At 36.7% G+C, this 14,491-nt stretch overlaps 1 protein-coding gene across 1 annotated transcript; it reads left to right on the top strand.

The window, feature by feature from the left end:
* The first annotated feature begins 6,146 nt into the window (after positions 1-6,146).
* Positions 6,147-14,190, top strand: LOC108679760 (spermidine synthase-like). The gene is made up of 9 exons (XM_018168484.2): positions 6,147-6,226; positions 8,166-8,268; positions 9,288-9,346; positions 10,859-10,979; positions 11,228-11,323; positions 11,653-11,833; positions 12,365-12,447; positions 12,605-12,751; positions 13,157-14,190. The coding sequence occupies exons 2-9, from the start codon at positions 8,197-8,199 to the stop codon at positions 13,295-13,297; spliced, it is 900 nt and encodes a 299-aa protein (XP_018023973.1). The 5' UTR covers positions 6,147-6,226; positions 8,166-8,196; the 3' UTR covers positions 13,298-14,190.
* Positions 14,191-14,491: the final 301 nt, after the last annotated feature.

Genomic DNA, 14,491 nt, shown 5'->3' with positions numbered 1-14,491 from the left:
CTTCTTTACATAGCTTGACACCTTTCTACTAAGGTTAGGTCCAGCCAGGTTAGGTTTTTTTTACTTTTTTTCACAACTTTACTTACGTCATTGGGTCAAAAATAATCATAGTCCGGTAAAGTGCAATTTATAAATATATATATATATGACATTTTACTTGCGTTTTTATATATGGTGACATTTTACTTGCGTTTTTTGGTTTAGAATAATAAACTGATAAAATATGAGCCATTAAAATATACGTTTAAAATTTTTAAAGACAACACTTCTCAAAAATCCAGTGTCTTCAATGTAAAACATGTACAATGAATTTCTAATTTTAATTTCGAATATTAAAAAAATTGAAAAAACATATATGAAACACAAACTGTGGTCTTTACAAAATTCTTCCACAGGTCTTTACAAAACACAGGTCTTTACAAAATTCTTCCTCTGCCTGTACAAGAGGAGCGCTCCAGTTAGGCAGATCCGCTCCACCGCGCCACTAACGCTGTAACATCGTCAATTGCTGGTTGATTACGTCGTAATAAGTCTTCAATGACGTTGCGTCGACGTCTAATGATTGCTGGCACTCAATTTTAATGAATAATGATTGACAATGGCGTTCGAAAAAATGCATTTTAACAGCGGCAAAATCAAAAGAACTGAAATACTTCTGCTATAATTTTCTCTTAAAAACTTCACGCTAACAAATAATAGGCAGGCAATGGTAATGTTATTCGCTGTTTTCCTGCGTGATTTTATTCCATGAACACTTGACACGTCGATAGTAAATTATTGTCTAACACTATGATTAAAAATATTTAGCTATTTTCTTGTTTCTAACAAATTTTGATATCCACTAATACTAGTGCTGAATGTGCACTTCTACGCTTTAGAAATCGCATAACATGGAAACGGAAAGCTTAAAATATTGACGTCGTTAAAAATTCTAAAAAAAAGGGTTACAATTGCATTTCTATCTACTACCATAGCCCAAAGTAATAGTAAATTTAGACTCCTTAGACTTCTGCAATATAAAATAGATGATATTAACCTTCATTATAAAAGAATAGTCTCCTAGAAACCAGTTTATTTTATATAGCAAACATCCGTTGCCATATATATGGCGGATCCTGTATACATTTATTTAAATGTAAAATGAGAGTTCAATTAAAATTAATGCCCTTTCAAGGCATTAATTGAAGTTATCGTGACCCAAAATGAAATCAGTGCAAAAAACAGTCACCCTTTCAGAAAGAAAAACAATTTTCAGATTTTTTTCAGACCCGTGTCATCAAAGTTAAACTTGTAAGAAAAGCAGACTGGGTTACCAGTTTTTCCCGATGCATTTTTGCGGTCGTTCCTGAGTGCCGTATAAATGGTCCTTATACGTGTACGTTTGTATGTGGCGAATAGTTGATTGATGAATAATTGATCGATTGCGGCGAATAATCGATCGTTTGCAAGAGGCGAATAGTCGATCGTATATATATGGCGAATCATGTGCACGTGGCTAATAAGTGATCACTCGCTCGTGGCGAATATGTGTATGGCGAATAATTAATCGTGTGCATGTGGCGAATAGGTGATCGCTCAAACGTGGCGAATAAGTGATCGCTTACCCGTGGCGAATAATTAATCGTATGTGTATGGCGAATAATTAATCGTGTGCATGTGGCGAATAAGTGATCGCTCACACGTGGCGAATAAGTGATCTACGAAAAAATGACCTGTATGACCTATATAGCCTGCATGTGACTGATTGTTTGCATCTGGTATGTGAGGCTCCGCTAATTTTGTTTATAGAGACCCAATTATCCCAATCTACATGTGGTGGACGACGTCTGAGTTGCCCTTCCTTTGGTGCGGAATTAAGATTCGAAGTCACCGTCAAAATGAGGGCACCATCACATGAGGGCAAAAAGTGTTTTTTTCTCTTTACATGAATTTAGAACACATTTTAAAAATCAGTATAGCACATCCAATAATTTTAATCAACGTGGAAACTATTTAGCCCTCTTTTCGATCAATATTTAGGTAATGCATTTAGATGAAAATTTATTCTATGTTTTATCTTTCCGAAAATCAGTCTAGGGCCTTCTACAAAAAAATCCGAGCTGAGAATTAGACTTTCCTCAGTCGGACTCACAGAACATTAATTATTGTTAAAAGAAATGCAGTAATGAAGGTTTGGTCAATGCATTTATACTCCTTCGATGTTTTATGAAAATTTGTGACAAATTCTGCATATACAAAACACATAACGGCATATTTTTATGTAAGAAACTGGCGATCATTTTCTGGATTAATAACAACAGGTTTGCCTCAAATGTCAATTTTTTCAATTGAAAAGATGTGTCGACGTAAAAACATTAGAAAAATTCAATTTTCACCAGAAAATACGTCAATTAAGCTTTAAGCCAGTTTTTATTACAACACTTCTCTTCAACTTCACTTCTTGTTTGTCTGTCTTTCTGCTACAAATCTTATAATCGAAATTTAACACACTTCTACTTATCCAATTGATCTGAAATTTTGCACACTTGCGTAAAGTTGGAGACAATGCATGAATAAAGTGATAAAATAAATGATTTTAAAAATTAAATTTTTTTAATATTAAAAAAAAATTAAAGAATAATTTTGTCAGCTACAAATCTTATAACTGATATTTGACACACTTTTAAATGTCCAATTGATCTGAAATTTTGCACACTTGTGTGAGGTCGCCTGCCGAAGACCACCACTGCCCTGGATGTAATGGACCATCATGATTCCTGCCTTCCGGAAGGTAGCTTTCAACACTTCAAGCCGTCCGTATCTAGGCCGTGCGTCGAACCAGCCCTCGGTCGAACGGCCACTCGCCGCAGGACGATAAATTTTGGAAACGAACTATGCTTTCTGAAACCCAACCTCAGTTGCGGTGAACGTAAAATTACGTAATTTAACGATGCCCGGAAGTCATATTCGATCCGCGGTCTGGTGGTGCACGGCAGGTTTTATACAAGGCCAGAGGAGGACAAAACCGAGTGGTTCACGGCTGATTGCTGGATGTCCGGAGAGATCCAAGGCGTTCGATTCAGGGCTTATTGGTGCACGTGTAACCGGAAACACCGCCGCGAAGTCGAAATAGTTACGGGTAGCGTGCCGACTTGACGGTGACTTGTGTATTGGTTTTAACACAAAGGTTAAAGAGTCGCTCTTTGGTCCAGCACTAAATTCCATTGCGTTGGAGAGAGGAGGAATGAACACGAGGAACTTTTCGTTATATATTGGTGATCTTCGGGCGATATACAATTCCACTGTACATGACACACAATTTATTAGGTCCAAAAGCTCCGGGAAACAGGGTCTCAGCCTTAGGGATACAACGTTGAGGAATCCTAATAAACTACTGAGGACCACAAGAGCGGACAGCAAGGATACGGGTACGAGCCGCACCACAATGCCGACAACCAACGCAATGATCAGGGGTTCGAGCCCTAATGCACTGCCAAGAACACAGAACCGGGGTGGCAGTTACGCCTCAAAAGCACGTCTATTGAAGGGTACGAGCCTCCAAAAAGCCACTGACAATTTACTCGAGCGCAGAGGTTTACTACGACGCGAGGGTGCTTCGAATGGAACGGCTGTTAACCGCATAACACAGCCAAAATCCGGAACTACCCAAAAACTCAACCTATGCCACTATCACTCCGTTAGTGAAACTCATTAAGAGTTATACCCAGAACTACGATGGAGTTTAATCATAGAAGGCCAAATTTGGCTCTTCCTATTTCAAGTCGAAACCGTGTCACCCCAATCCAGTAACACTGAGCACACACAACTTTTCCGCGAGGGGTAACTCAGCCAAAATGAGCTTACCTCAACATCCCGTTTACAATGTACAAATCAGACCGTAAACACTTTCTAAGTGCAAAAATAGATACTATAATACAATAAAGTCATCATATTTTTAAGCATTTGGCAAACTAATCACAGTTAAAAGTCAAATAATCTTAAATTAATTCCAAAGTGACCAAACTCTCCATCGTTCATGACTATAGCGCGCACCGTCGCCAGGCCAGGAGCAGCTCAACCAATCACGTTGAAGCTACGCATTCAGTCTCGTCCCAAGACACTGACAACTAAATCCTACAAATATCGCAGCTAGACGAGATTCCATCTTACAGTCACGAAATAAATATTACCAACAATTGACTAGTCACTAATCTAAGCACAAGATTAATAGAACGTACAGTTGCAATGCTTCCTAGAAACAAAAATATACCGCGAAATAAACATCCCGTCATACACGGCTGCGCTCCCCTTGTGTGAAGTCGGAGGCAATGCATGAATCAATTGACAGAATAAATAATTTTGAAACAAATTTTATATATTAAAAAAATTGAAGAATTGATTTGTTTAATATTCGAAAATAAAAGGAGAAATTCATTGTACACCTGTAACATTGGAGACACTGGATTCTTTAGAAGTGTTGTCTTTAAAAAGTAATTTTTAAACGTATGTTATTAGGGTTCAACCCTACCTATAACTATCGTATAAATGAAGTGTTCAGTATGCATGGGTTCTTGGCTTCACTAACGTCATAATGCGCCATTTAATATGTTTCTCATCCAAGATCACCAGCATTACACCTTCTTAATCTTATGAGGGCTAATATGCAATGAGCGAGAAAAATATCTCTGTGTGAATCAGTTGATTGTGCGTTCTGTCTCAAATATTGAAGGTGACGAATTTAAAAAATTGCACCATCTCAGTTCATTGCATTTGAAGAACCGTAAGATAATCGTCACTTGTGTGCAAATATCTGTGTTGGGCAAACTGACAACAAACCTCTGACGACTGCCAGTCCTATATAATTTTCCACACAGCTCATTCATGCACTTGAGTGTGGCCGAGTGCGCTACGGTAAGCAGAGAAAATGAGTTGTCGGTTTCTGGCGTCGAAGACTCAACGGAAGATTGTTCTCCAAAGAGAAATAATCTATTTTGTGAGGTCAAATTATGCTTCATCAGCTTTGATCAACATTGAACTTGCAATGTTTTCTTATGTTAGCGACATTATGAAGTCGTTCTTCCAATATATCTAATTGAATATATCAACGTGTCGACGCTCTATATTTCATATTTTTGTGCAAGACAATAATTTTTTTAATCCTAATTGATTTATTTATTTTATTTTACGGATTAAACTGGAGGGCCTATGTGGTGAATTTATTAGTTTTTCTGCGATTTATGAAGAAGAGTATACTGTAATCGCTGTTAGATTTACAAATGAAGCAGAATTTTCTTTTTATTTTGGCAACATTATAAACGGGCCAATCGGGATTCTTTCAGCAGGCTTCGCTGATCGCCGATACTCGATATGCTCAAAGCGCGATAGACAATCCGCAACAGGGGCAGTGCAAGACTGTCACTACGTGATATATTTAGAGCGCGATCGTCAACTCGTAGTATATACAGAGCGCGATGTTTGATACGTGATGCGTACAGAGCAGGATCATCAATACTTAACAGGTGCAGGGCTCAATCGCCGATACGTGATATGTTCAGGACGCGATCGGTTGGTTACGATTTCGCTTTAACACAAAAAGCTCTGCAGGATTGGAAAAGTCTGTCTCATTTCTAAAATATTTCAGCTTTGAATTTTTTGTTCATAATGATTTAATGGGTGAAATTTACCTGGTGCAAATCTTGTGGCTGCAAAAGTGTGGCAGGAAGGTACTTTTTTGGTTTTTCGGATGTTCCTATGTATTACATGCTCTTTTGGAGAGATAATTTAGGTTACGTTTGCACCAGTGGCAGATGTGTTCGTTGGGTATATGAGAGCCGGAAAAGAAGCGACATATCTGCGTATATTTTCTCAGTCACTGCTGTGGAAATAACCGGCAGTTATCTCCGGCGAAACCCTGGAAACACGAAGTCAGTCCTAGTTTTCAACGCAAATAGATATATACATAATTGGTTGTAATTTACCGGTGTTCTATTTATAATTAAACTGGCGTTATTAACAGATTTTCCTAGTTTCTACTCTTGTTAAAGAATAGTATATGTAGGTCTTAGGAGCAAAATAATTTTTATTTCGACTGAAAAGCATTTCTGTTAGTAATTGTTTATAATTTTTAGTTTTATCAAACTATTTTGATGTCATTGAAATTCACGGCCTGCTAAGCCCAAGCGTGTGCGTGTCGTTTGCTCATTACCCCTGTGGTCGTCTCCAAGTTAGGTTGCGGTGGTACATTGAGGTGAGATACCGCGCACGTTTATTATCCCTGATTTCTAACCAATACCGATTACTGTCCAACACTATTCCTTTAAGCCTTTGGTTTGCCCGTGCACTAGGCGATTCAAGTGTATAGTAAAGAATAGCTGATACTGATAGTTTATATTTAGATTGTTAATATTCGTTTTATAAATAGATCAATTTAACCCTCTACAGTCTCAGCCTGACATGACTAACACCAGTCTAACCGGATACCGGAGTAATATTGTCACAAGTGACAACTCACAAGCATTTCTGGATTCTGGTTATACAAATCATCATCTTTCTAAATTATAAGAAGACTGCAAGATTGACTGATTGAGCTGCAAGTTTCAAAACTATATATGAATCAATGAAAATTTGAAGCCAAGAGATTTTAGTGGAAAGTTTTACTATTTCAATCATTAGTAGGTACTTAGTACTGTTAGTAGAGTCACTAGAGTGTTGACTTACTTGACTAGCTTAGTCTATCTAGTGTGTATGGGTATGCCATCAAACAGGGTACCTACCTAATAAGGGATGGGCAGGGTAAATAGGGACAGTCTTCCCACATTTTGTAGAAATGTTGAAGACTTGAAGCAGCTTAGGGGCTAGGGCTAGCCCCTATTGAAAAACTAAATAAAAGTGGTGTAAACTTTCATTTTTACTATCTTTGTAGCATAAAGCAAATTGAGAAATCACACATTTACTGTCTATGGTAGTAATGGTACCTCTAATAAATCACTGAAAAAGTATGAAAAGTGAGATTTTTGAATAGGCAGTAGGTACCTCTGCAAAGGTGACGTGAAAGGTCTGACACAAAAGTAATATTTGTTGTATTGAAAATTTTTAGGTACTTTCACAAAAGTTACACACAGGTGCTGGCCTAAAAATGTCATTGACCAAATTTGCGTAGCTTATTAAAAAAAATTGCAGCCATTTCTAATTTTTTCTATGGTGCAGTAATGGTGGCAAAGCAGAGAGTTTTTTAGACTCTCTCTCAAGTTCAATTTTGAGTACTATATGTAGAGTGTAGACCAGTAAAGTATCGTGGATACCAGCATTATCATACATAAGAAATTGGTTTAAATATTGAGTAAATGAGGAAATTAAAAATGAACTGATTCTAAAAAATCTCTGGGTTTGCCACTATGGACTCACTCATTCATTTCTGCATGACATGTCTGACATGGTAATAAGTTAAGGTACACCCCTAAAAATGCATTTACAGTAGAACCTTGGTTAAGGTTAGCAAAGACTCCAACCTCCAGTTGACAAAAAAATCAATAAACAACAAATAATTTTGATTGCATTTCCCTTGCTCGTCCAAAAAAATTCACTTACCGTCAACTGGTACTGGGGTGACTTCAGCTACCAAAGGGTGATATCAGGATGGCCACCACTACAACAGAAATAAATGGCAGGAAAACAAAATGATAAATGTTGGCCAAAGTGACTGGGGTGACTTTGGCCACCAGGGTGACTTCGGCCAACATTTATTATTTTGTTTTGCTGCCATTTGTTTCTGTTGTAGTGGTGGCCAAAATCACCCCAGTTGATGGCAACAGCAATAGATCATTCTACTTGTCAAAGACATCAGAAGTATTACATGTAAATATTGAATGGTAGATCTCTTCTCACTGCTCCATTGTTACTATCTCTATTTATTCAATTGTGTTAGAACTATATTCCTTCTTAAAAAATTGTTTCACCACTCATAGCTGAGCTGTGACTTAATTCATGGATACTCTCCGTTATCATAGTTAATTACTCTTTGAGTGGGAGTAATTTTCTTGTTACAATAGTCATAAATTGAATTTCCTGTGCCATATGAATGTGAAACTTAATTTTTTATAGACTTCAGGCTCTGTTTGTATGATGTAAAGTTTTTCCTGCTATCTTTTGCTTGAACTTGAAGTATTTTTTTGTTAATTTTCTTGCAGGAAACTTGTTGAAATATCCATTAGCTGCAAAATGAATCTCAAATTCCACGGATGGTTTACTGAATGCTCTCCTATGTGGCCAGGACAGGCCTTCTCACTCAAGGTTAGATAGAGTTTGACATAAATCAGCCTATTATCTCATTTTACTTTATTTTCGTTTTATGTATATTTTTTATTTGGAATGTTTGCCGGAGGTGAGGGAAGATATTGAGATTCATGGTACCAATTTTAGTCTGTACTGCACATAAAATTGATTAAATTTGCCAAGTGAAAAATCATGTTTGAACATTTTAATTAGGTTATAACATTGAGACTTGATTGTTTTTAAGGTAAGAGTATTGCTCCAGTTTGACAATGGCCTTTGCTTAGTTATTGCTTGCTGATATTTTTGCATGAATCCAGTTTTGCCAGAAAATTAACACGTTGACTACGTATTGGTACATATGCGTGCCACAAAATGTATTTCTCCAGGAGGTAGTGGTACATAATTCAGGTTGCCTAAAATCGGCCAAATCCGAGAACAAAAAAGGCCGATAATTCAATGCATACTAGATTATTTGTAGGTTCCACTATAAAAATTCCATTTATTTTATTTTTGCAGTATTTAAAATTTTATTAGGAAGTACCCTTATCATAAATTTTAGCCGGCCAACGCAATTGAGAAAAACTAAATCACGGAATTTGTCCGGAAAAAATGACCGTCTGGCAATCCTGCTTGAAAAAAGTACAAAAAATGAAATAATAGTACAAGATCGTAGTCAACGTGTTAACAATACTTTTATCTGCATTTCTTTTCTGCTTTAAATGTACCTATCTTGCATCATAAACTTGCCAGACAAGAATTTTGCTCATTGTTGATCTAGCATGTGAACTTAGTTCCTAGACTTTATTCCTTTTAATTTTAATTTTTGTTGAATTTTCTGTCTTTAATACTGTAACTTGAAATCTTTCCCGAGTCCAAAATGTTTATATTTATTTATTTGTCAGTTAAAATATTATATGTTGAATTATTTTTAAAGCTTTGTGAATTCATAGCATTTTTTCAAGCCTATTTTGTAGTTGCATGCTTTCTTGTGCTTTTTTAATTTACTTTTTCATTGATAATTTTTGTGAATTGTGCAGATCAACAAACTAATTTTTGACAAGAAAAGCCAGTATCAGCATATCCAAATATATGAGACGTAAGTTTTATGTAAAGATACATACTTACTGAAGTATATTCTGGAATAAAGAACACACCTTTATTATTGAATTAATGGTAAACCTACCATGCATAAAATTGTATCAAGGTCTGACATGGAATTTTAAAATTTGATGCCAATGCATGATGCTTACGTATTTCCATTCTTTTTTTTTTTGGAGGGGGGGAGGAGGGTTACATGTCTTTTATGTCTTTCATTTTAAATTTGTTTATCTGCCATGCATTTAAATGTGAATTCTGTTGAACACATTAAGTTAATATTAAACTTTCATTTGAAGATTATGGATATTTCTTCAGCCATTGTTTCGATGGTATACGCTTGAATGTATTGTATAACAGTGATGAGGCTAATTCAATAGTTGCAATGTATTGTCTGCATCAATGGCTATAGACAAATATTTCTGCAACACTTTTGCTTTATTGTATTGTGAATGGTTCCAGTGTCTCTTAAATGATAAGTGGATTTAAAGCATGTTTTTTGATAAAGTATTGCTGAAAATTTGTGAAAAGTTCTGTCTACAATTTATTTTTTTTTCATCAAAGAGTCTACCTTTATAAAATTTTCTAGATAATTTCCTCCAATGAAGGGGCACTTGTTATAGTGTTACTGTGCCAGTTTGATTCTTGAAATACTGAGGCACATGATGCCAGTTTGAGATACCCACTCCAGAGGCCTCAATACCTAATGACTGCATCGCCGGTGTTCTGACTGCCTAGTTGTTTGTTTACTAAAGTACAGGAACAGATAATAGTCACTGGGCCCAGATCAGGGGCTTTTCCATCAAAACTTGCTCAAGTACATGTAGCGGTCTTAGGACATATAGCCTAAGTATAGTACACGTAGCTGCCTAAATACGCATAGCAGCTGGTTTTTTGTCTGTAGTTGGTGGGTTTTACTGGAAATCTGGTCAATGATTGGAGAACTATTTTTGGACAGACCCAGGATTGTATGGATGACTGTCTTGTTTCCCATTGAAATGAGGTATTGAGATTTTTGTTCTGGTTAGTCAAATATGAATGGGCATTTTCTTTCAGATAAACGATGCCTCTGCTTGACTTACTAGGTACGTCTTTTGTTCTGGATGGAAGGATGCAGATTGGTAAATGTTTCTTAACAAGCTGCTTTTAACATTCCTCAATAAGCTGCTGCACAGACTTCAAAACAAGCATCGATCAGTTTTCTTATCCTTTATCACTGAGAAATATTAAAGCAACCTGTATTTCACAGTCAGCAAAACTCACTATTATGCGAGGCTTCACAAATATTTGGTAAACAACACAAACGAGGAAGAATCCTTGTTATTGCATCCGTGCATAGGCAAAATATGTTGGCAATGAGTATGTACACATGCACAACACACCGACTGCTGCACCAACGTTATGACAAAACGATACCGACTATGAAAACGTGCCTTGTATGTCGACTGTATTTGGTTTTAGTACTACATTCACATATTACAGATATTTTTTTATTTTATTTTATATTTTGTAGAGAGAAGTACGGTCGCATGCTGGTGCTGGATGGAGCTATTCAGCTCACTGAACGGGATGAAGCTTCCTACCAGGAGATGCTTGCATTCTTGCCTCTCAACTCTCATCCAAACCCAGAGAAGGTAACCCAATAATTTAAGTTCACTCAGTTCACATTTGTGGCACCAATGCTTCTTTTTATCTTATTCACCCCTTGATGATTTAAACTAATCCTGTTAAGAGGTTAGTTTGTTTAAATTCACTAATGTTGGTGTCCTGTCTCAATCTTGAGAATTTAAGTGCTAGGAAATAAAATTTAAATTATCGAAATTAACTGTACTAATAATCATAACATTGTCCGTTAATTCTTTGTACTGAATACTTTGTCTAGGTGCTGGTGATCGGTGGAGGTGATGGCGGTATCTTAAGAGAGGTGGCCAAGCACCCTGCCGTGAAGGAGATCGTGATGTGCGAGATCGATGACCATGTTAGTGACATGACAAAGTTTATTCAGTGACACTGTATAATCTCTGTTATTCAGTTTTGAATGATAATGAGCGTCGAATCTGAGAGAGGTACGAGTTCGTCAGCAGTATAATATTATTTAGTTTTTAGTTAAAGCACTGTAATTGAGGAAACAATTATCTTAGAAATGAATAAAATTATACTTTTTCTGAAAATGCAACTTGGGTTTGCTGAAAAGCTAAAGCCTGAAAGATAACGTATATCTGTGACAGCTTTTTCCAGGCTGTAATACATACCAAAAATTTAGAATAACTATATTAGAAGTTCAACTTGAAATACCATTTGAAACAGGTTGTGGCCGCTTGCAAAGAACACATTCCATCACTGGCAAGCGGTTTTTCAGACCCGAGAGTGACGCTACATTTTGGCGACGGGATGGAGTTTCTTGGGAGCCATGCTGGGAAATTTGATGTCATCATCACCGACGCTTCTGATCCCGTGGTGCCTGATGATGATGAAGCTGGAAAAGATGGTGACTCCATTGTATCAAAATTGAGATTTATTTAGATTAGATTTGTTCGTTACTTATTCTTCTTTTACTAGGAAAGTTTTTTCTTTGCTACCAAAGTACCCTAAAAAAATGTACGTTCACGTGAATGTTATACAATTTTGGTTTTGTGCTTTCGGCTCTTGAGACCACTAATTTGCATGTCATTAAGGTGCGTATATGTATTCTTAACTTTTTCGTTTAATTCTATTAAACGAAACATTCAATTAAACTCCCGGAAGAACTTTCACTCAAATTATACTAAATTTATCATGAAAAGAAACGATGATTAAAAATGTTCCTAAATTGAATGCAGCCTTGGAATGCATATTAGTATATTCATATATAGCATAACGACAGCGAAAACTCAATTTATCGAGGAGTTAGTTTTTTTTTATGAAATTAGTGCTTTATGTGATAGGCTTCGGCATATGTAATGTAACTCGTGCTCAAAAATTTTCCCTTAGCGCTGGAGTATTGCCCACGAATGTGAGTAACATGAGCTTCATCACTCAGGTCCGGCCGCCACACTCTTCAATGACGCTTTTTATGCTCGGCTCCACGAGAAACTCAACCCTGAAGGCGTTCTCGCGTGTCAGGTGGTGAATTTCATCACAACTAATTTAAGCATAAGCACGATTCACTAGCAATCGAGATATTGTTTCTGTTCAGACGTACAACTGGTATTTAATTAAGATTTTAATTGATAAGATTTTCGTGTTGTAATTATTTTTAAGCAATTTTGCTACGTTGCAGGGAGAGAGCATGTGGCTGCACAAAGACCTCATTAAAGGGCTTATGAAGAAGAGTCGTGAGCTGTACCCTGTCGTCGAGTACGCTTACACTTGCACGCCGTCCTACCCATGTGGTCAAATCGGCTTCATATTGTGCAGTAAAAACCCCGTACGTAAAAATATCTTTCTTAAATAATTTAATTATCTCCGAATTTAGTTTTTTTTTCTGTTATAATGATTTTGTTGCACGGTACTGAATTGATGTGAGAGACGTGCAATAGTTGCGCTTAATATTTGCAACTAAATGCGACCTATTCAATCGAGATTTGAATAAGAGGTATTTAGACCTGAAATCGTGTTGAGAATGAGCTCTGCCTCATTAAAGATGGCTTCATGTTTGAACAAGGATTGCGTATACCTTGATTGCAGTCGTAAATTTAGATTGAGTTACTGATCAATTTTTTCTCCGCGCAGAATGAGAAGTGAAAGATGCTTATATGTAATAATGTGAGATTTTTTTTATCATCTACTTTGAAACGTCGGTAAAAATCTAACTCGTTACTCTTGTTTGCAGACTTTGAACTTACGCGTACCTGTGACCAAGTGGACGTCGGAGGAAGTGAAGCGTCTCAAGCTCAAATACTACAACACCGACATACATTCCGCCTCATTTGTCCTGCCTACGTTCATGACGGAATTTCTATCTTCGGATTAAGGAGTTTACTTCAGAGGTGCATTTGCATCATTCTGGCTTTTAGGAATCTCTCGAATTTTAAGTATGGGCTACAGGTGTTTGGAAGTTAACAGAACAATGCATACAAGGCGGAATATTTTCCGCATTCAAGTAACTTGAAATAAAACTATCGCGTCATTGACGTAATTCGTCATTGACGTAATCAATTAAGAAAATAATTAAATATTGGTGTTACATTGTCGCCAAATGAAAGATGTCCAACTTGAATCGTTGACTCAGAAATGGTACATATGCGCACCACGAAATGTATTTTTTTTTAATTTGATTAGGAAGTAGTCCTATACAAAAATTTTTAGCCGGCATACGCAATTGGTGAAAAACGAAATCGCTGAATTTGTCCGAAAAAAAAAGAACGTCTGGCAACTTAAGTTTCATAATAGTACCAAAAAAAATGGAAGAATAATAGAAGATGTGGCAATCGGACATTTTGAACATGAATAATCGGAGTACCAGACCTGGCACATTTAGTTGTGGCTAGATAACGAAAGCCAACTGTAAATGATTGACACCGGCAAGGTTGTTGGGCGATGTAGTACAGAGCAGTGTGAATAGTACACTTTTGTAACTAAGGAAGTTATGCAATTTTTTTTGAATCGGCGATAATGCCTACAGCATAATGTAGCAAACTGCCTCCGCTATTCTAATACATTTTGGTCATTAGTAAAATGACTGTTGCAAAATAGGTACGGTATTTACTGTTATCAAATATTCTCGAATGCATCCATAACATGTCCTATTTGCAAGCCGTGTATAATTAACAGGTTTCCAAAACTTGTGAATATTATTCATCGTTTATGTCTTGCAATCTTTTTAAAATAGTACAATGTTAGAACAAAATAAAGGACTTAAGTTTACAATGAGTTTAAATGCTAGCTGCTCTCATGAAGCCGGTACTATGTTTCACAATGGACATTAATTGAAATGATTAAAGGAAGCGCGACGATCAGATATACTTTTGAAAACGTCAGTAATGACAGACGTGCGCGTGCTGACTAGCAGTATAATGTTACAGGCTCCGATGGACAAGATTTTTTCAAATAGGGTTTTCTTTGGAATGACGCCCTAGCGCAGTGGTTCCCAAACTTTTTCCAGGCTCACGCCTCATTTGCCTCCCCAATTAATTCCTAGCCCCCTCTCCCGACAAACACGTATAGA

Source organism: Hyalella azteca, unplaced genomic scaffold, assembly GCF_000764305.2.
Source record: "Hyalella azteca isolate HAZT.00-mixed unplaced genomic scaffold, Hazt_2.0.2 contig11784, whole genome shotgun sequence".
Taxonomy (NCBI): Eukaryota; Metazoa; Arthropoda; class Malacostraca; order Amphipoda; family Hyalellidae; genus Hyalella; species Hyalella azteca.
The sequence above is the reverse complement of the archived record's forward strand: the minus strand, read 5'-3'. Positions and strand labels throughout refer to the sequence as shown.

Coding starts and splice junctions, on each gene's coding strand:
- LOC108679760 (XM_018168484.2), top strand. CDS start 8,197: ATGAATCTCAAATTCCACGGATGGTTTACTGAATGCTCTCCTATGTGG. Junction 11,324..11,652: donor TGTGCGAGATCGATGACCAT/GTTAGTGACATG, acceptor CATTTGAAACAG/GTTGTGGCCGCTTGCAAAGA. Junction 12,752..13,156: donor TATTGTGCAGTAAAAACCCC/GTACGTAAAAAT, acceptor TCTTGTTTGCAG/ACTTTGAACTTACGCGTACC.